General features: G+C 36.8%; 1 protein-coding gene and 1 pseudogene across 1 annotated transcript; one reads left to right on the plus strand and one right to left on the minus strand.

Annotated features, from left to right (window-relative positions):
• The first annotated feature begins 14,567 nt into the window (after positions 1-14,567).
• Positions 14,568-16,499, plus strand: LOC109012912 (class V chitinase-like). The gene is made up of 2 exons (XM_018994816.2): positions 14,568-15,723; positions 16,222-16,499. The coding sequence occupies exons 1-2, from the start codon at positions 14,640-14,642 to the stop codon at positions 16,239-16,241; spliced, it is 1,104 nt and encodes a 367-aa protein (XP_018850361.2). The 5' UTR covers positions 14,568-14,639; the 3' UTR covers positions 16,242-16,499.
• Positions 16,500-22,435: 5,936 nt separating this feature from the next.
• LOC109012915 lies at positions 22,436-23,330 on the minus strand (annotated as a pseudogene).
• Positions 23,331-23,776: the final 446 nt, after the last annotated feature.

A 23,776-nucleotide genomic window follows, 5' to 3' on the forward strand; every position in this document is an offset into this window, starting at 1 on the left:
AGGTTGGGCTTGTTGCTTATAGAGTTGCCTTGCTGGATTATTTTGGGGGTGTTCATGATGTGTTCCATGTGTCATCGTTGAAGAAGAGTTTTGGACAGCAAGAGCCACATTTTGTTGACTCTGGACGCATTCAACTTCAACCTAACCTTACTTATGAAGTTGTTTCGACACAGATTGTGGATTGAAAAGAGCAAAGATTAAGGTCCAAGACTATACCTCTGGTGAAAGTGTCATGGGGTGATCCTTTGGCTCAAGATTTCTCTTAGGAGAGAGAAGCCGACTGATAAAGTGATAAAAATTACATGATAAAGCTGCTTAAGTGAATGAATTATTTAACAAAAAATGAATTAAGCACTTAATTATGTATTGATTTTTATTACTTGACTCTATGTAAAGTTATGATATTTTACACTCAAAAAGAGTTGTAATGCAGGGCCTCACTGCAGGACGAGCAGCAACTGCCTCACTGCAAGCAGCTCGCACGAAGACTTCACGCACTCACGCTGGGCTGGCTCAAAACGCAAGAGATGGAGAGTGGAACGCTGGGCTACGGACGTGAAACGAAGGGGCAGATCAAAACGCACAGCAGCGGACGTGAAACGCGGACGAAGTGGAACGGGAGTTAGGCGAGACGTGAAACTTGGACGCACGCACGCAGGGGCACGCTCGAAACGCGGGCACTCACGCGATGGAGACGAACTCACGCAGAACCACTCACAGCACCGGCTCAAAACGCAGGAGATGCGGACATGAAACACAGGGGCTGAGGCGTGCGCACTGCAGAGAGACGAAACGCATGATCTGGAGGCATAAAAAGCAAAGAGGAAGAGAGTATAAAAAAGGAAGGATTTTTGGCCGAAAGGGGTCTGCGGTTTTTCTTTGGGATTTTTTTTTCTTTCGGTTTCATTTTCGTTCGGTTCTTCCTCTTCAATTTATTTTTCCAGTTCATTTTATTTTCCGCAAGTCTGTATGCTTTTGAGTTTCGGATTTCAGCACATTTGTGGGATACAGTATATTTTTATTCAGTAACTTTCATTTGAAACAGTATATGATGATGTTAGATTTTAATTTTCTTGAGCATTTTGTTAATCTAGAGATGATAGGTTAGATTTTTAGCTTGGGATTCAATGAGTAACCCATGACTATTTGGGATTGGATTTACTTCAATATTTAGTGCTTTTGATGATTAAGTTGATGGATTATATCTCAATGTGCATCTAGAAAATATTAGAGTTCTTTGTTCTTGGTTTAGATCAATTGTAGACGTAAAGGCACAATTGATACTTGAACAAGTAACATGACTTTAATGATTTTCTTTCACTTTCTATGATTGTTATATAATTTGTCAAGTAGTTTTATTAAAATAAAATTGTGGTTCATTGCTATATTATCCGACTATGATTTCTAGGAATGAGAGAATGGTTGAGAGAAAATGAAAAGAGAAGTCCATCACCAAATTAGTGGGTGAAAATTACATCCCAAGTATTTGTTTAATTGTTTCTTACAAGTTTAAGTCAACTTCCATACGATTTCTTTAAATCCCTTTAATCTTAGCAATTTTAGAAAAATAGATTCTCTTTTATTTTCAGCTTTACTTATGCTTGAACGTCCCGACAATTTCACTCATAATTCATTCTACACTCCCTTAGTAAATATCCACATTTAGGTGTAAATATTGTTAGTGGTTAAGTTTAGGAATTTATTTCTCTTTGCTTATTATTTTAAATTTTCGTGTCACTCCAAACGATAATATGTGGTCTTGCGAAAATGAAATATTTGCTAAGTTAACCTTGTTGTCTAGAAAAATGGAAGCTATGGAATTGAAAAAGGTAAATGAAGTGCATGCTGTCCATAAAAATTTAGAGAAGTGTGGCATATGTGAGGATCATGGGCATGCAACTAATGAGTGTCCCACGATCCCCGCATTCAAAGAGGTATTGTTGGACCAATCTAATGCTGTAAATATGATACAAAAACCATATTCTGGTCCTTATTCTAATTCTTATAATCCAGGATGGAGAAACCACCCAAATTTTGGGTGGAGGAATGACCAACAATTAGCTCTAGCAGCCTTGGCTCCAGGACCCTCTCAACTCGCAATTCAAGCACCTCCAATGCAAAAGAAGGGTCTTGAGGAGACGATGCATCAATTGTCAAACACCTTGCAGCAGTTTATGTAAGGTCAAGCAACAATCAACAATCAAAACTCTCAAGCGATAAATGACATTCGGAGCACACTTACAAAGATGACTACGGCTTGGAGCTCTCAAGAGAAAGGAAAACTTCCTGCACAACCTCAACCCAATCCACAAAGTCAGCCACCACAAGGAGCGGTTGAGAGTTCAAATGTGAGGCAAGTGAAGGCGGTCACTACTTTGAGAAATGGTAGGGTGGTAAACATTCCAGCTCAAGGTTCAGACAAGGCTGGTAAGGTCTCTAAACTTGTACCAAATGAGGCTGAAAATGGTGAGTTTGAACAAAATGAAACTGAAACTGAAAAGATTTCATGTCCTGTACCTGCTCCTTTTCCTCAAAGATTGGTTCCTCTGCACAAAGACAAACACCAATCTGAAATTTTAGAAATATTAAAAAATGTTAGGATTAATATCCCTTTGTTGGATGCTATTCAACAAATTCCTGCATATGCTAAGTTTCTAAAAGATTTGTGTACAGTTAAAAGAAAATTAAATGTGCAAAAGAAAGCTTTTCTTACTGAGCAGGTCAGTGCCATAATTCAGAGTAATACCCCACCAAAATATAAAGATCCCGGTTCACCAAAAATTGCTTGTGTTATAGGAAGTTCAAAAATTGGTCAAGCATTGTTAGATCTAGGTTCAAGTGTGAATTTGCTGCCTTATAATGTTTATGAGCAACTTGGTTTGGGGGAATTAAAACCAACTCCTATAATTTTACAACTAGCGGATAGGTCTATTAAAATGCCAAGAGGAGTTGTTGAGGATGTCTTGGTTCAAGTGGATAAATTCTTTTATCCCGTTGATTTTGTTGTGTTGGATATTCACTTGACACCAAAATCTTCTTTTCAAGCACCTGTGATTCTTGGGAGACCTTTTCTTGCTACTTCAAATGCATTAATAAATTGTAGGAGTGGTATTTTAAAACTGAGTTTTGGGAACATGACTCTTGAACTAAATATTTTCAATATTTGTAGGCAACCTCAAGACTTAGAAGATGTACAAGAAGTGAATCTGTTGGAAAGCATCCTTGAGGAGGAGACTTATTTGGCATACTAGCCCACTAACCTGCTGTTTGAGTTAGAAAATTTTTGTGAACTTCTCACTGATGACACCCCCATTGATGTTTCTCATGTTCTTAATGCAGAAAATAAATTGGAGACTAAATGGAGGCCAAAGATTGAGCAACTCCCACCGTTGACAGCAAGTTTGAAGCCTTCAGCAAATGAAATCCCCACACTAGAGCTGAAACCATTGCCAAATGACTTGAAATATGCATTTCTGGGATCGGACAGCACCTTTCCAGTGGTGATTTCAGCCCAACTCTCTCATGATCAAGAAGGCAAATTGATGGAAGTCTTAAAGCAACACAAAGGTGCCATTGGGTGGACAATAGCAGATATAAAAGGTATAAATCCTCTTGTGTGCACTCATAGGATTTACTTAGAGGAAAATGCTAAAGTTTCTAGAGAGATGCAAAGGAGATTAAATCCTACCATGAAAGAGGTGGTAAAAACAGAGATTTTAAAATTACTTGACGTGGGAATCATCTACCCTATTGCGGACAGCAAGTGGGTAAGTCCCATTCATGTAATTCTAAAAAAATCTGGGCTTACCATTGTGAAAAATGAGAAAGATGAACTGATTCCTACTAGGATTTCTACTGGTTGGCGAATGTATATAGATTATAGGAAGTTGAATGCCGCCACTAGGAAAGATCATTTCCCTTTGCCATTTCTTGATCAAGTGCTAGAAAAAGTTGCGGGTCATAATTTATATTGCTTTCTTGATGGATATTCTGGTTTTTACCAAATAGAAATAGCACCCGAAGATCAAGAGAAAACAACTTTTACTTGCTCGTTTGGCACTTTTGCATTTAGAAGAATGTCTTTTGGACTATGTAATGCACCGGCTACTTTTCAAAGATGTATGCTTAGTATTTTCAGTGACATGATTGAAAACTGTTTGGAAATATTCATGGATGATTTTTCAGTGTTTGGCAGTTCTTTTGATGCATGTTTGACTAACTTACAAGCTGTTTTAGCCAGGTGTGAAGAGAAGCATTGCTTCTCAATTGGAAAAAGTGTCATTTCATGGTTCAACAAGGCATAGTTCTTGGTCACATAGTCTCATCACGAGGTATTGAAGTTGATAAAGTTAAAATTGAACTTATTTCCAAGCTTCCTATACCCAAAACAGTAAAAGAAATCAGATCATTTCTTGGGCATGCTGGGTTTTATAGGAGATTCATTCAAAATTTTAGTTCTATCTCTAAGCCTTTGTGTGAGTTACTTATGCATGATGTTGCTTTTGAATGGACCTCTTCTTGTCAAGATGCTTTTGATAAGCTGAAAATTTTGCTCACCACAGCTCCTATCATGCAGCCCCCTGTTTGGTCTATTCCTTTTGACATAATGTGTGATGCTAGTGATGTAGCCATAGGAGCTGTTCTTGGACAGCGTATAAATAAGTTCCCACATGTCATTTCTTATGCAAGTAGAACTTTAAATGGAGCCCAAAGAAATTATTCTACCACAGAAAAGGAATTGCTTGCTGTAGTTTTTGCATTAGACAAGTTTCGAACTTATATTCTTGGTTCTCCTGTGGTTGTTTTCACTGACCATGCAGCGTTAAAGTACTTATTGTCAAAGAAGGATGCTAAACCACATTTAATTCGATGGATTCTTCTTCTCCAAGAATTTGACCTTATCATCAAAGACAAGAAGGGTGCTGAAAACGTAGTTGCCGACCACTTGTCTCGGCTTACATTTGCTGAAAAGGATCACACTATCCCTATCCTTGACTCTTTTCCTGATGAACAATTAATGTCAGTTGAAAATTTGCCTTGGTTTGCTGACATAGTTAATTTTTTGGTGACAGGACAAACTCCACCCCATTGGAGTGCTCAAGACATACGGAAATTCAAGCATGAGGTAAAGTCATTCTTTTATGATGATCCTTACTTGTTTAAATATTGTTCTGACCAAATTATAAGGAAATGTGTGTCTGATCATGAGATATAAGCTATTCTTTCTTTTTGTCATAATGAGGCTTGTGGGGGGCATTTTTCTGCAAATAAAACTGTTGCAAAAATTTTACAAAGTGGGTTTTATTGGCCACATATGTTTAAGGATGCGTATAATTTTTGCAAAACTTGTGAGCCATGTCAAAAACTAGACACAGTCACTAAAAGAAATATGATGCCTTTACAACCCATTTTGGTCATTGAGATTTTTGATTGTTGGGGGATTGATTTTATGGGACCATTTCCATCTTCTTTTGGTTATTTGTATATCCTCGTGGCTGTTGATTATGTTTCTAAATGGGTTGAAGCCATTCCATGTAAAACAAATGACCATAAGATTGTGCTTAAGTTTTTGAAAGAAAACATTTTTGCTAGATTTGGCATGCCTAAAGCTATCATTAGTGATAATGGAACTCATTTTTGCAACAAACCATTTGCTGCCCTCATGAAAAAATATGGTATACACCATAAAGTTTCCACTCCATATCACCCGCAAATGAATGGGCAAGCTGAATTAGCTAATAGGGAACTTAAGCACATATTAGAAAAAACAGTCAACCCCAACAGAAAAGATTGGTCTTTAAGGCTTACTGATGCGCTTTGGGCTTATAGGACAGCCTTTAAAACCTCTCTTAACATGTCTCCTTATCGCTTGGTCTATGGAAAGGCATGTCACCTTCCATTTGAGCTTGGACATAAGGCATATTGGGCTGTTAAACAATTTAATTTTTCTATTGACCATGCTGGTTCTGTGAGAAAATTTCAGATTTCAGAATTAGATGAGCTTAGGCGAGATGCATATGACAATTCTAAATTGTCAAAAGAACGCATGAAGGTATTACATGACAAGCACATCCAAAGAAAGAGTTTTGAGCCCAATGAGCAAGTCTTACTTTACAATTCCCGCCTCCATCTATTTCCAGGCAAATTAAGATCGAGGTGGAGTGGGCCTTATGTAGTTAAGACTGTGTTTCCATATGGAGCTGTTGAGATTACTAATCCTCAAAATGGAAACACTTTCAAAGTTAATGGCCAACGACTTAAACATTTTTTGCCAAAACTTTCACATGAGGATGCTTCTATTCCTTTGGAAGATCCCATTTATTCTCATGGTTCTTAACTCATTGTTGTTTTGTTTTAATTTTTTTTCTTTTTCTCTTTCTTTTCCTTTTATTTTTCTGCTTTTATTTGTTTCAATTCTATGTTTGGTTCTTTCTTTCTTTCTTTCTTTTTCTTTTTCTTTAGTATATCTTTTCAGGTTCAGCACTGTTTATTCCTTTATGGTTTCATTTTTACGTTCACAATCCTTTCAGCCATCTCAGGTATTTTCCTTCGGCCCTATTTTCTTTCATGCTTTGTTGTATTCATGATTTGCATTGAGGACACTGCTCATTTTTAGTTGGGGGGTAAGGAGAGCCTTCTACCATTAGTCTCTCAGGATTAATTATTGTGGGGTCTGATTTTTTTGTTGCCACCAAGCTACTATTTTCACACTTCTCTACTTAAGATCAGATAGTTGCAGTTTTGGGCTACACTAATTCTCATTGGTTAGTTTTAAGTTTGACACTTGACCTTATGATATGTCTTAGCAACTCAAACTTGGGAAAGTTACTTCAAAGCTATTGATTGATGACCTTAATTGACACAAACAGATACTTTTTGTGGTTTGTTTGATGACAATCAGTGGTTTCTTCTAAGCAACTAGCAAGAACTACAATGAACCATATCTTAATGGCTTAAAAAAAAAAAAAAAAAAGAAGAAGAAGAAGAAGAAGAAGAAGAAAGGTTGCAAAAGTACATGAGAAAAGGGACAAGCTAGAGATCATGCAAAAAAAAAAAAAAAAATGGTGCATGTACATTGGAAAAGGCTGCCTATCACCGGGATCTGTTAAAAAAAAAAAATTGGTCTTTCAAAGTGTGATAGCGTGAAAGCCGCCAACGTAATGGTTTTGAATTGGAGTGAAAACCTTTTGGTTTTTCTTGAAAAAAAAAAAAGTTGCTAGGTTGAAACTATTGTGAGAGATCTTGAAACTAATAAATGGAAATCTGTTCACACACTTGGTGCACTCAAAGATCTCCAGCTTAAGTACATTTCCCTTGTTTGAGCTCTTGAGAATTTTATAAGCTTTTGTGTTGAGCTAAAATTTGACTTGACTATATTCTAATGCCCATGATTTCAATATGATTGATCTTTTGTAGAGACCGACATGAGGGAGCAATATCCGTATTTGTTCGGTTGACTTTAGCTGTATGTTCCTTATGTCTTCTCAGTCGAATCTTGAGCCTGTCTTAGTTTAATGTTTGACATTGCCAATTTCGAGGACGAAATTTTTATTTAAGGGGGGAGAATGTAACACCCCGTATTTTAGTATATTTTTACTGAACGATTATTTTTATTTATTCAAAAATTTATTCTCTTGTTTTAAAATTATTGAATTTTTAATTTGGTTATTTTTGTGATTTTTAGTTTACGAAAATTATTTTTGAAGTGCTTTCTTTAAATTAATTATTATTATGCGTTTAAGTTTCTTCTCAAATTAAATTAACTTATTGTTGGGTTTAATTATTTATTTTCATTTTAATCATTGCGTTTGAATTATTTTATTTCACTTGCTATTTTAAAATCGTTTCCGTTGGATCATTTTTGTGACCCAAGATGTAAGGATTGGATCTCATTTCTTTCCCTACATTTTCTCTTTCCTCTTTTCTTTTTCTTCCTTTTTCCTTTTCTTCTTTCCTTTTCTTTCTTTTCTTTTCTTTTTCCCTGGTTCCCTCATTTTCTTTTCTTTTTCCCTAGTTCCCTCCCGCGCGATGCTCTCTCTCTCTCTCTCTCTCTCTCTCTCTCTCTCTCTCTCTCTCTCTCTCTCTCTCCCGTCCGTTGGCTTCTTCTCCACCCAGAGCCACCGTGAGCTGGCGGTGATCGACACCACCCAGCCCCCCAGCTCCCCCAGCCACTGGCGACCTCTCCCCTCCAATCTCAGCCCGCCTCGCGCTGTTGTTAGCCACCAAGAGCCTCTTCAAGCCGCGACACTCTTTGCGCCGCTGCGCCGCCGTCGCACCACCATTGGCCGCCATTTCTTCACCACATCATCATCGACCTCCTAGCAACCCAATTGACCCAACCCCAGCTCCGATCCGTCACCGGTGAAGCACATCCAACCTCATTTCCGATTTGGGTATTTTTGGTCTTCAACCACCCTTTGCGCTGCCACCCACGGCCAACCCTCACCACCACTAGCTTCACCAACATCCCTAAGCCCTACCCTATCAATATCGGGTCTTCGTTTGCACCCATTCAAAAGTGGGTATTTGAGATCCACGGCCACAATGCATTTGACACTGTTCTGCAGCTGCATTTCCACTTCTAACACCACCGTGATCCTCCGAAAATTGTTATATAGCGCTGTAAGTATTTTCCAAAGAATTCTTGTGAATTAAATGTATTTTTGTAGTAATATATTACACTGTATTTGGACTGTTGATTGATTTTGCCGGACTGAGTCCGAGAAGTACTAGGGTCGGATGGATTGGTGAATGAAGTTGTTTGATTGGTTTTGTTTGGGTTGGTTATTGATGGTTATTGATTAGTGTTGGTACATGTACATTTCATGATTTCATGCATGGTCATGTTTGTAAAGGAAAACTGGTTTTTTCATGTATTGCATTCATGTTCATGTGTGTATTGAAAACTAGGTTTTCGTGTGTAATGATTTATTGCGTGCGTGTGTATCACAACCCCAAGCCGAGATGGGGCATTATCTCGGTAGAGCTCCTCTGGTCACTCGGTGATGTCCCCTGGATTGTCGCTGAGCCACAATGGGATCGGACAAGATGGTCTCGTGCCGACTCCGTGGTCCTTCTGCTTGCGGGGACTAGAGGACGCTTGGCCATGTACGCACAGGGCGCGGAACTGGGCGTCGCTCATTACGTAGAGGATGCTTGGCCACGTATGCGCTCGGCGCTGAACTAGGCATCGCTACAAAGCCAGGGTGTGCGGATGACCCATAGGGGAGATCATGGTGCATACGTTAAAATTGGACTATTTTCTGGGAAAATAACGTGTGTTTGATTTTGTGTATACCATTTTCTGGGAAAATGTGTTATGGATATTTTTGGGCTGTAACACCCCGTATTTTAGTGTATTTTTACTGAAGGATTATTTTTATTTATTTGAAAATTTTATTCTCTTATTTTAAAATTATTGGATTTTTAATTGGGTTATTTTTATAATTTTTAGTTTACGAAAATTATTTTCGAAGTGCTTTCTTTAAATTAATTATTGTTATGTGTTTAAATTTCTTCTCGAATTAAATTAACTTATTATTGGGTTTAATTATTTATTTTCATGTTAATCACTGTGTTTGAAATATTTTATTTCACTAGCTGTTTTAAAATCGTTTCCGTTGGATCATTTTCGTGACCCAAGTTATGAGGATTGAACCTCATTTCTTTTCCCTCTATTTTTCTTTCCTCCTTTTCTTTTCCCTTTCTTTTCTTTTCTTCCTTATTTCTCCTTCGGTTTCCTTCTCCCGCGCGACGCACCCCTCCCTCTCTCTTCCGTCCGATTTCTCCTCCACCCAGCCCTCCGCCGTGCGCCGCCCGTGACCAACACCGCCCCTTCCGTTCCCCTCCCCATCGGCCGGCGACCCTTCCCCGTAAATCTCAGCCCCTATCTCACCGCCGTTAGCATCCACGCGCAACACCCTGCTACGGCCTTCACTTCCTTCGCGCGCCGCCGTCGCGCCACCATTGGCCACCATCTTCCTACCACTTCATTTCCGACCTCTTGGCAACCCATTGGACCCAACCCCACTTCCGATCCGCCACCGGTGAAGCTCCACCATCTACATTTCCGATTTGGGTGTTTTTGGTCTTCTACCGCCAATTGCGCCGCCACCCACGGCCAACCTTCACCACCACTAGCTTCACCGACCTCCCTAGGCCCTACCCTACCATTTTTGGGTCTTCGTTTATCTTCGTTGAAAAGTGGGTATCTGTGACCCACGGCCACAGTGTATTTTACACTGTCCTGCAGCTGTTTTTCCACTTCTGGCAGCTTTGTGATCCTTCGAAAATTGCTATATTGCACTGTAAGTATTTTCCAAAGAATTCTTGTGAATTTAATGTATTTTTGCACTAACACATTTCACTGTATTTGAACTATTGATTGGATTTGCTGGACTGAGTCCGAGGAGTACAGGGGTCGGATGGATTGGTGATTGGAGTTGTTTGGTTGGATTTGATTGGGTTGGTTATTGATGGTTGTTGATTAGTGTCGGTACATGTGCATTTCATGATTTCATGCATGATCATGTTTGTAAAGGAAAACTGAGTTTTCGTGTATTGCATTCATGTTCATGTGTTTATGAAAACTGGGTTTTCATATGAAAATGGAATTTGGGTGCGTGCGTATCACGACCCCAAGCCGAGATGGGGTATTATCTCGGTGGAGCTCCTCTGGTTACTCGGGAGCGGAATATACTGAGTAACGTCCCCTGGATTGTCGCTGAGTGACAATGGGATCGAACGAGAGATTCGTGCCGACTCTGTGGTCCTTCTGCTGGCGGGGACTAGAGGATGCTTGGCTACGTACGCGCTGGGCGCGGAACTAGGCATCGCTCGTTGCGTAGTGGGTGCTTGGCTACGAACGCGCTGGGCGCGGAACTGGGCATCGCTACGAAGCCAGGACGTGCGGATGGTCCCTAGGGGAGGCCATGGTGCATAGGGTAATAACGGATTAATTGGCTATTTTTTGGGAAAATAGTGTGTTGGATTTTGTGTAAATCATTTTCTGGGAAAATGTTTTACGAATATTTTGGGCCAAATGAGATTTTTGGCATGTGTTGGAAATTTATCATTTTCGGGAAAAATGACGTTTTGAGATAAATGCATATTTTATCATATACATGCATGTTGGTGGCATTAAATGCATTTTTGTTCCTGAGGATTTTTTGGGTTATACTTACCTGCGGTACCATTTTGTGGTAACGCAGATTTTGATGCAGATGAGGAGGAGGAGGGCGAGCCTGAGGAGACGGCTCCGCCCGAGGAGTGATCTGGGATCACTGGCTTAGTTATCTTATTTTACTCATTTGTATTTTGGGACATGTGTTAAACTTTATTTTGAGATGATTGTATAACTTTTTAAATCCTTTTACTGATGTTTACTTGTATTTAAATTCTGGTACTTAGTAGACTTAATTATCCGCTGCGTTGTTATTGTACACTGTCGCATGTACACACACTTGGCACTTTCGTTGGGATGCGTGACCATGTTGTCATCATCTCGGCGTCTCGATTTCTGTGTTTCCTTACATGAGGGTCGGGGGCGCCACATGGGCCAATTGGGATTTTGGCGTGTGTTGGAAATGTTCATTTTCGGGAAAAATGATATTTTTAGATAAAATGCATATTTCATCATATGTATGTATGTTGGTTGCATTAAATGCATTTATTTCCTGAGGGTTGTTTGGTTTATACTTACCTGTGGTACCGTGTTTTGTAACACAGATTTTGATGCAGAAGAGGATGAGGGTGAGCCTGAGGAGAGGGCTCCGCCCGAGGAGTGATCTGGGATCACTTGCTTAGTTATTTTATTTTACTGTATTGTATTTTATTTTTGGATGACTGTAAAACTACTTTTTAAACATCTACTGATGTTTACATTGTATTTAAATTTTAGTACTTAGTTGACTAATCTGCTGCGTTGTTTTTGTACACTGTTGCATGTACACACACTTAGTACTTTTGTTGGGATGCGCGACCGTGTTGTCATCATCCAGACGTCTCGATTCCCGTGTTTTCGTACATGGGGGTCGGGGGCTCCACAATGAAAGAACTCATTCAATAAAATAGAAGAGTTGCTCCAAGTCTAATATTTGAAAAAATTTTATTTTATAAGGAAGTAGTAGACAAATTATAGATGGGCTGTTAGTGTATCACTACCCTAATTTGTTATTATTTTTTGTTTGTGTTGTTTGCTATCTTTTAAATATTATTTTCTAGTGGTAGGGTTTCTTTTGTAAATAATAAAATTTTAAGTATTTAGGTAGTGAGAATACTTGAGAAGTATTGAGAATGTTTGTGAATTGTAGTGAAAAAGTAATAAAAAAATAATAATAGAATATTGAATAGTAGTAAAAAGTAATGAATAATAGAAAAAATATGTGAAAAGATAATAATAAAATAAAGAATATAGTGAGAGTATTTGAGAGTTGTTGAGGTACTCTTGATAAATAGTTTAGATAATGCAGGTGAGGCATTTCCAAGTGGGGGTCACAATTGTTTGGGTAGTAAGAATATTTGAGAAGTGTTGAGAATGTTTGTGAATAATAGTGAAAAAGTAATGAAAAAATAATAATATAATATTAAATAGTAGTGAAAAGTAATGAATAATAATAAAAAATATGTGAAAAATAATAATAAAATAAAAAATAGTAGTGAGAGTGTTTGAGAGTATCTCAAGTACTCTCACTACTATTCTTTACTTTATTATTACTTTTCGCATACTTTTCGTCTACTTTTCATTTATTCATTACTTTTCATCTACTTTTTACTACTATTCAATATTCTATTATTACTTTTTTATTATTTTTTCACTACTATTCACAAACATTTTCAATACTTCTCAAGTATTCTCACTACAAATCCAGCTAGGTAGTGAGGTATTTCTAGGCATTCTGTGAATAGTAGTGAAAAATTAATAATAAGATATCATTGAATAGTAGTAAAAATTATATGAAAAATAATAATAAAATAATTAATAGTAATGAAGTATTATGAAAATACCGTACCCAAATTAAGCCTAAATGATCCATCAATAATTATTAATTATTATATTATATAAAATCTACATTGGCCTTAAATCAAAGTCAAAATTAATAAGAATGTCGAAACGCAATTTTTTTAATTTTTCAGTGGATAAGATGATTAAATTAAAGGGGCCAATCATAGTATATTAAATATTTTTCATATATCATTTCAGTATTAATACTGAAATAGAAATACAATTTTGATATGTTGTGGATTTATGGAACTAAGCGCATGCCTTGCACGTGTAGTTTCCGCTAGGGTTATCACTTCTAGCTAAAATGCCGAAAAGGGCAAAAGATGGAAAGTATATATGAAATGAGAAGGGTGTCTGAGTAGCACCGTTCCATTTGACTTCTAGGCTAATTTAGTTTTTTTTTTCATATTTTTTTAATATCTTAAAACATTTTTAAAAAATATAAAAAAATATCAATATACTAATAGTTATTTCCTTAACTATTAAATAAAGAAAAAAATTAAAAAAAAAATAAAATACATGAAGTGTCAAAATGAGAGGACAAATTGAGTGGGCAAAGTAACATTTTTCATGAAATAAACCTCTCAATAATTTTAATCTATAAAAGTAGAAAGTTCATCTTGATTTTTCTAAGTCGAGTACTAGGGTTCATATATGATAACATCTAGAAATATATATTTTTTCATATAAAAAATACAACACTTTCAACAGAGCATATGATGTGTCTTGCACGTAATGTCCTACTACGTACCTAGCATATATATATATATATATATATATATATATATATATTTATATATGGGAGTTGGTTCAAAGTACGTAATGTCCTATTACGTACCAAGTCTATATTTTGACTAGAAAACTTCGAGATCAAGGTTGAGATAAAAAAAAAAATGACCGAAAACCGGAGGAAGAAACAATTAGCAAAACGTTTGATTGTTGACCGAGACTGAGCTGAGCTCATAGTTGATAGTACTCTTGATGCATATTTCGGATAATCTTAAGACAGCTGACATTTTGGACCATAGAAATCCGTAAATTATGCCGTTCCCAACTACAAGTAATACATGACGGCAACGGCACCTGCAATCTATATTATAGCTTTCCAATTCCTTTCATTTTTGGGACTCTCTCCATGCCAATAAACTCCCTGATCAAGATCAGTATTCATTGCATCGGCTTCAAATACAAACCGACTCTGCTATATATATTATAAACACGTAACTTTCAGCTTTCCTGATAGCTAGAGAGGATATCTTCCAAGAACCAATTAATAAGATAGTTGACACCTGCATGCACAAGAGAGGAGAAAAATAATAAGAAAAAAGAAAATAAGAAATTAGACCTCGTTTGGTTACACAGTTCAGATGAAATGAGATGAGATATTTTGTTAAAAATTGAATAAAATATTGTTATAATATAACTTTTTAATTTTATTTTTGTTTTGAGATTTGAAAAAGTTAATATTTTGTAAAAATTTAAAAAAATTATAATGATTGTATGAGTTGAGATAGTTTGATTTTATGTAACCAAACCAGCCCTAACTATATATATGTACTATGGTCTTTGGTGATCTTCTCAAAGCTGCTAGCAATATCTCAGATTAATACTGTCTGATTTTCAATTTCCTTCATCAATGGCTTCAAAAACCCTTGCATATGTATTTTCCGCCTTCCTTTTGCTTCTCCAACTCTCGTCCTCTGCCGGACAGACAGTCGTGAAAGGTGCATACTGGTTTCCCGGCAGTGGATTCCCGGTGTCCAGCATAGATTCCACCCTTTTCACCCATCTCTTTTGTGCCTTTGCCGATCTCAATGCCAGCACATACCAAGTCACCATTTCTTCCTCAAACGCGGCCCAATTCTCAACTTTCACCGAAACAGTGCAGCAAAAGAACCCTGCTGTTAAAACCCTTTTGTCCATCGGCGGAGGAGGGGCCAATGTTTCAACCTTTGCTTCAATGGCTAGTCAAGCCAGTACTCGTAAATCGTTCATAGATTCCTCCATACAGCTAGCCAGGAATAACAACTTCAGTGGCCTTGACCTCGATTGGGAGTACCCGTCCACGACCACAGACATGACCAACCTTGGTTTCCTCCTCAATGAATGGCGAGCAGCCGTGGCCAACGAATCCAACACCACCGGCAAGGAAACGTTGCTTCTAGCCGCAGCATTCTTCTACTCCTCTGACTATTACTCCTTAATTTATCCCATTCAGGCAATATCAAACAGCTTGGACTGGGTTAATGTAATGGCCTATGACTTCTATGGCCCCGGTTGGTCACCCTCTACAACCGGACCGCCGGCTGCATTGTACAATCCAACAAGCCAAGTTAGCGGGGACAGCGGCATTGAAGCTTGGATTCAGGCAGGTGTACCGGCCAACAAACTAGCTCTCGGTTTGCCATTTTATGGCTACGCATGGCGTCTGTTAAATGCTAGTAACAATGGAATATTTGCACCGGCAAATGGATCGGCTCTATCCTCAGACGGGTCCCAGACTTACAGCCAAATCCGGGATCTGATAACTCAGAGTGGATATACAACAGTGTACAACTCCACCTTTGTTACAGATTACTGCTATAAGGAGACAATATGGATCGGTTATGATGATACCCAGAGTGTTTCTACCAAGGTTACATATGCTAAGGGAAAGGGATTGCTCGGTTACTTTGCATGGCATGTTGGCGCCGACAAGGACTCCACTCTGTCTACAACAGGTTAGTTTGAATTCATTAATCCAATGTTTCTACATATAATTCAAATTAACCCATGCTTGTATAACTTTTAATTTGTGATCATACTAATTGAGTTGGGCAATCTTGTCAGAATGGGGGCCTGCTCGGTTAATTTCCAACAAATAATTCTTGAAAACAACTTAAAAATTAAGAATTAAATATTAAAAGAGTAATGCTAAATATAAATTCTAAATAGACAAGTTTCGCATAAGTTATTTGTAAAAATTAAGTGTGTCTCACCAAAAAAAAAAGATTTTTCTTTTTACACTTTTTCAAAATGAGATTTACTTTTTTATAAAAACTCGTGTAGAATTTGTCTATTTAAGACTTGTACAAATCATTTCTTATATTAAAATAAGTTCTTGGATTTGTTCTTGTCAAGTGCTCAGGCATCTTTGATTACTACGTACTGTATTTCTTTTTTGGATTTATAACTTCTAATTTCTAAATTCTAATGCCTAAATCATACTGTTGATGCAGCTTCAACTACATGGGGATGAGCATAAAGATTAGATTAGCAATAAAGACTATATATTAGTTGTGGAAGCTTATGTTATCCACATGAATATGTAAGGCTAATAAATAATCATATACACATGCTGTATTTTATAATAAGGCTGGCCTGATGGATACTGTGGTTGTATAAATGGATGAGATTAATAATTTGTACTGAGACTTGAGAGTTATACTAATGTACCTATTAAAGTTTCATTTTGCCTATAAAATTAGTGGGCCACAATGATATCTACATACGTCTATCTTATAATCCATATATCGCTACAAGAAAATTATTTATTTATAGTCAATTATTCCTATGAAAATAACTATTTCTTGTAAAAATTAGTCTGTTTTATCGCAACTAGTTATTCTAGTTGTAAATAATCCGTCACAAATCAAATAATGCACTCATGTCACTTTATTAAATGCATTTTAATTTAATAAAATTGTCTTGTATTATTTTATATTGAGTTGCAAAATAGTTGTAAAAGATTAGTACTTATAAATTAATTATTTTATAAAAGTAAAAAACATAACTTGATAAAAAAATAATATAGATAATCTTGACATGTGGATGATATATATCGGTCTATCTTATCACAAACTGTAATAAAATTATACTCTTGACGATGGTGGGAAAACTTCAACAATATATTGATCTTGGCGTCTTGCATGATCAACTATGAATATTCTCATATAAAAAATCAATATTTTCTTTTGAAAATTATATGATGGTGTGGAAGCTAGCTAGGGGCTTGGGCTTGGTTGCGGCTAGCGCTAGAGGCCTATAAAATATTTCCGGTTGGATTTTCAACCTAGACCCAATATTCGATTGAGCCCATAAATATCCAACTCAATTCTGCCCGAAGTTGTAACCAAGACAAACTAAAGAGTGGCACATTAAGGTCCGTTTGGAGGGGAGAAACGATTTCATTTCATAATTATATTTTTTTTAATTTTTTACAAATATAATAAATAATTTAATTTTTTTAAAATTTAAAATAATAATAATATTAAAAAATAATATTCTAACAATATTTTATTCAACTTTTAACTTTTATCTAAAACCATCTCATCTCATTTCACTATCCAAACGATACCTAAGCCTGTAAACAACTAAATGCATTTTTCTTGTTTTGTTTTGATCCACATATTACTTTCCTTTTTTTCAAAAAAAAAATTAAAGGTATTACATAGTGAAATAATATTTATAGTCATAAAGTGCAAAGTGCCGCATATTCTTTTTGTAAAAAGTAAATAATTAAATATGAGACCTATATGAAAAAATTAATGTTTTAATAGGATCTCACTATTTTTCAAAAATAGTGTGTCGCGCTTAATCAATACATAATTGTATTTAACATTACTCGTGCGTGTTTATATATATATACATATATTGTAACACACTGGCCCTTTGGATTTTTTTCCCTTCTCTTTCTTTTCTCTCCTGCCTCCCCCAGCCCCAATAAACTTCCCCAATTTTTCTTCCCTGTTTTTCATGCAGCCATGATGTCGTTTGAGCACTACAAGAAAATTGGGCTTTCCCAGCGCTAAAATTCGCCGCAAATGATGCACATAATCGCTACTATTGTTCAAATGTGGCGATTTATCAATCGCCGCAGCATCGCCACAATCCTAAAGCCATTTTCGCTCAATCTCGGCGATTTTCAAAAATCGCCATAACTGACACCATTTGCGACATCACTCTGTCGCCGCAATCTTAAGTTTTTGCGACGAAATGTTTTGCCGCAAATGCATGCATGTTCACTTTAGCGGCGCTTAATGTTCGCCGCAAATGCTCCTTTTTTTTTTTTTTTTTCGCGCTTCACCCAGACGTTTGTTGGATATGCAAACTCACACTTACAGTTTATGTAATTAACACTATTTGCCTTATTATTTCAAGTCAATCAAACAATATTACTTAAAATATGAATTTTTATTAATATTGTTTGACTGACCTGAAATAATAAGCTAATTATAGTTAACCACATAAACTGCACTTAATGTTGACTTCTAAAATAATATTGTCATATTAAACCCATGCCTTATGATATTAAATAGTAAGAAACAGGAAACATAAAGGAAAATATTAAACTTTCATTATATAAGCCTTGGGAACATGTAGGAACCTAATTTCCAAATCTTTGAGCACTATTTCCATCAAAGATAATAAATTAATGACATTCAATTCATCCATTCAGGTGGGGAATTCACATTAATGTAGTTATGGGCTATACACTGGGGTGGACCATTCGGAACCCAAAACCCATGCATTAACTACTAAATATTGAGAATACATTGTTCAAATATGTCAACTGTTCAAATGGGACCTGGGCATGAGGTGTGGGCAGAATCATAGCTTACAAGATTGCTTCAAACGAGTTATACTTGGCAGCCACAAGCTTTGATATTTCCATCTCAACAAACACCAATCTGACAAGTGGAAATAAAATGCATCAATACACACCATTATAACAGTTATATATAAAGGACTAGTTATAAATAACAAAACATTCTATTTGGGCTTATTTAACAAAACTTCCTAATTTTCTGGGGTGCTATCACTAAATGCATGATCTGTTTTCAAAATAAGAGAGCTTCCCAGCGCTAAAATCAGTAATATCTCCCTGTACGTACTGTCTTTTCAAGGCCATGGGAGTGCAGTTGATTGGTGGAGTTGATTGGTGGAGTTGATTGGTGGACTTTGGGGGGTGTTCTTGTACGAAATGTTGTGTTTTAGAACACCTTTCAAAGGTGAAAACAATTAGAAAACTCTCATCAACATCCTTAAACTGCCACTGACCTTTCCAAAAATTGGTATTAGTAGCAGCAAAGAATTTGAAGAGATGGTGAAAGTTCAAGACCTCATATGTAAGGTCTTGGTGAAGAATCCCAACAAGAGAATTGGAAGCTTAAAGGGTTCTATTGAGATCAAGAGGCATGAGTTCTTCAAGGGTGTGAATTGGGCTTTGATTAGGTCAGTTAGACCACCTGAGGTCCCTAGAGATTTACATGACAAGATGATCATCAGGAGTAGATCAGCTTTGTTACCAAAGTTAAGCAAGAAAGAGAGGGATGAACCATATCAGATCCCTCATCATTTTGATTACTTCTAATTTTAGATGTAAATAAAAACAGGTAAAGCAGAAAACCCACATATCATGTATGCATGACATTAAAGATTCAGTTCATGTTCTCCTCTGTTTTTCCTAGTAATTATTAATGATAAGGTTAAGATATCTATTGTAAGACCAAGTCACTATGCTTTGAACTTGCATTTATTTATTTGGTGCATTTAATTGTTGAATACTACTTTTTTGGGTATTATTTGCTCTCTCTCTCTCGTATATAATTAATACGAGAGCTTATGTGTTTGAAGAACTGATCATGGATCCCATAATTGTCCCGATGTGATTCTCATGAGAACTCAGTGAACTCATGCGAGTTAGATAATTACTTTCTCCATTATAGAAGGAAAAAAATAATATTATCAAAAGGAAAATGGAACCTTTTGATAATATTAAGTTTAAAAATAAACTCCTAACACATATAAAAGCCTTAAGAACATTATATATGTGAATATCAAAACGATTGATTCTTGTTTCCATAACAAAAGATTTCACCTTCACCATCCTTATATATCTGTTTTGACACTTTAGTTTTATACACAAACTTCAATTAAGAAATTACCTGCTTTTATGTGCATAAACTTCAGCATACTTCTTGTCATTATAGTACTTGAACCCCCCACAATTAGTAATCCTGTCCAGCAAATAAGAAAAAAACAGTTCAAAAATGGGAACCATAAACAAACTGAAAAGGCCATATAGATAGGAATTTTAAACTGATGAAGGTATCAAGTAGCACAGCTGCAACGACAGGTTACTAAATTACCCACTATGTTTGTACAAGGTGCACATTGGTACTCATCTCAGGCTTCACTCTGGATGCTGATATCTAATGGTGCCTTCATTGCATCACTTACTTATAGGATAATACAGTTTTGTTTTGCAACTCTAATCATTTGGTCTGGTGCTGCACTACGGATGCTAGTGTGTTCCTATGAGAGATACACACAATACATATATACATGATTAAGATAAATGTGCACACAATTCTATGATGCATTTTATGTGAGGAAGACAATATATATAGATTAGTGAAACAATAGTCCACCAAATTAATTTGAAAATTATTTAATTTTTTCTTTTCCTGTCAACTGCTGATCTGTTGTTTCTCATGCATGTGTTCCAAATGAAGAAATTTTGTCCAACTAAGAGAGCAATGTTAAAACTTTAATTAACAAGTAATTATCTAGTTAAGGTGTTACCTTAGATTGATTATCAAGGTGAGCATAGAGCATATGCTGCTGATATGCATTTGATGAAATCGACTATAGCAATTTGAATAACTGGGGCTCAATTTCCTGGAAACAAGTGCATCTGATCATATATATATATATATATTGATCACATATATTAAAAGGCTGGGGCTGAATAGGGTGTTTAGGAGACTACTTTGGTGGCTGAGATATCTCTCTCCACCCAGAGCAAGTTGTATGAAAGGAACAAAATTTAATTGTTATCTATTACAAACACAAATTGCTACCCCTAACCGCATCCTCTCGTCTAAGTTATCTATTACAGTGGCATCTAGGGAGAAGAATGACTAAGAAAGTGAAGCCCCAAAGTCCTCTCGTCTAACTCAAGTTTTTTTTTATAAGTAGCTTTAATCAAACTCATTACATAGTAGATGTACAAATTGATATTCGCTGGAAGTATTAAGCCTTTTTTTTATGAATAAACATGGTAGTAGCAGCTGGCCAATGATCGAAATGTTATTCCTATGCAACAAGAACGATGCCATTTCTTTGTCTTATTATTTCACTAATAATGTAATGTGTTTCTTGTAATAAATGGCTTTCCTTTCACACTAACATGAAAATATGTCTTCTTATTTGCACACATACCATTGAATTTGGATATTCCAGTTGCTTAGGCAGCCCAAAGGTTGACATATTCAATCACCTATTATAAATTTATATGCATTGTTCTCAGTTTTCCCATGTGTTTTAAATGTCCTGGCTGTGAAAATGCCCGTATTGCTGTTTGTATCTCAAAATCTGAATGCAGTAACAAAGTCAACATTTCCAACGATAACTAGTATGAAGTAACGTAATGAAATCTGACAAAACCCACAGAATTTGGCACTGTACAGTAGCCGTGCGCCTACACTTGAGACTATTGACAAGATTGCCCAACTTGAGATGGGAATGAGACGAGTGAGGTTCCAAACAACCTAATGAACAAAACATTTTAGGGGCATCAATAACATTTGCTTTGTTTTCTTCTTTTTCTAATGGTGAAGCTGCTAACTAACTTTTCCAGCATAGTCACAAGCCTAGACTAATTAGATTCTACAGAAAATTTGTGGCAAAGAAGAACAGTACAGTTCTTGAGAAATGACCTGAAATTCAATGTGCTAGTCTATTTATGTATCCAGTAAACGTAATCAAACATATCTATGAAAGTATGTACCTAGATAACAACGAAACTAATTGTACAAAAATCCCGGCACATTCTGGAAGCCTCTCTCTTTCTTTCTTCTTCTTCTTCTTTTTTTCTTTGCATTATTTTCTGTATGGTGTTTTATTTGTCTCGAGTGTTAAAGCAAAAATTGCATTCTATCAGAATGGAGCAAAGCTACACCCTAAGCCCTCACTATTAAACATTTTTAGAAAATAACTACATGGAAATTGATAGAACAAGGTAATATCACCAAAGGACTTGGTGGCACTACTGCCTTGTGTACAGTTTGTTCTAGCACGAGTTTTTCTTAACTACTAGAATTCATGAACAAATCAATTGCAAATCAAAGGGAAAGCAAAATGCCAGCTTTCATATAGGAGGCATTCTAATAGTTCAATCCACCAATCGGAATACTGCAAAAAATAAACAACCATATACCATCACATATCTTTTAGGGAAGAACGGATATAGCAGAAATAAAACCACCAGTACTTTAACAATTAACAATATCATTACCACGAATAGTTGGAGAGCTCGGGCCTAACAAGTTAAGCAATGGGGCACAAGAATTCTCAAATATCAATCATATATCAAGAATAAGAGAAGACAATGACAGAAAAAGTGAATTGCAATAGACAAAATACCTGCTACTGATGGATTACAATCATTATCATTGCACATAAGATGGAAAACCAACTAAGTCCACCTCTGTGAACTACTGGACAACATTGCATATCATTGCACTTACCCGCTGAGACTGAATCGTGCAGAGTGACAATTAAGCACGCTTCCCGCTGTTGGGGTTGGACTTTGTGCAGAGGACCTTCCGTCCCTTCGCACGTCGGTGCTTCAATATTGCTCTGCCACTGCTGGTTCTCATCCATCTACGGAAGCCATGAGTTCGAGCCAGAGACTTTCACAACCTGTTTCTCTTTGTCTGACAAAGAGCGAACTTCCCAGCACTCACAACTAAGCTGCGGGCTTTTTCTCTTCCGACCCCAATACCATAACTCAAATTCAAACCCAAAGATAAACCTAAAAATTGAAGGAAAAAAAGATTAATTTTGTGCATAATTCATTCAAATTCCCATTTCAACATTCCTCGCTGTCAATTATGGCTAAAATCAGCGAGGACAAGGGAATCAGACAACTAAATTATTATTGCAATTAAAATCTTATGAATCTTTTATCATTTTAGATTTCCTCGCCCATATGGTAGAATGACCAAATACCATGAAATAAAGCACAAACTTTGATACTTACTTACTCAAAAGAGGTGGTGAAATTACCTGAAAAGGAAGAAGGGAAAGAGAAAGAGAACGAAAAAGAAGAGGAAGAGGAAGAGGAGGGAATTAAGGAGCAATGAAGCAGCTCGGAACGAGGGATGGGGTTGCTCCCAGCATTCAACGACACCGAGCTTCTCCTTGTTGAACCCGCAAGGAATGTGAGGGAAGAACTCAGGAATGCAAGCCTGTCTACCTCCTCCGCACGAAAGCCAAGGTGACGACGATGATAACACTGTCAGCGAAGCCATTCTTTCACAAAGGGGGTCACGATTTGGTCAGATTAGATGGGTAGGTGAGGAGGAGGGACCTTGAGTTGGGCCTCGACAGCATTAAGGCGCCTCTATCTCTGAGCTGCTTTAATGACTACTCTTTGTCTGCCTTGAGTGGTGTTTGGTCGACGAGGAACGACCTATACGGCTTTTGTGAGAAGGAAACAGACACTCTAGGGCAGAAAAATGGGAGCAGATGGCTTGAGTGGCTTTTGTGAGAAGGAAATGGGCGAAGTGATCTCCCATTTTAGGCTGCAAACAATGGCCATTGATGAGTGGGTGGGTATCACAGCGCGCGATCGTAGGAACTCGGGGATGGGGAAGAACAGAGTCAAAAAACAAAAGAGAGGGAATGTGTTTTCGTTTTGGGGGGAAAATTAAACAATCCGTGAGTTAAGCGCCCTAGAGAGAATTGCAGCGATTGTTTGACCGTCGCAAGAATTTTTTACCTTTT

Source organism: Juglans regia, chromosome 6 (assembly GCF_001411555.2).
Source record: "Juglans regia cultivar Chandler chromosome 6, Walnut 2.0, whole genome shotgun sequence".
Taxonomy (NCBI): Eukaryota; Viridiplantae; Streptophyta; class Magnoliopsida; order Fagales; family Juglandaceae; genus Juglans; species Juglans regia.

What these genes read in the sequence shown, in the direction of transcription:
- LOC109012912 (XM_018994816.2), top strand. Translation starts at nt 14,640, where the DNA reads ATGGCTTCAAAAACCCTTGCATATGTATTTTCCGCCTTCCTTTTGCTT. An exon ending in CTCCACTCTGTCTACAACAG is followed by an intron (nt 15,724 to 16,221) that starts GTTAGTTTGAAT and finishes CTGTTGATGCAG; the next exon opens with CTTCAACTACATGGGGATGA.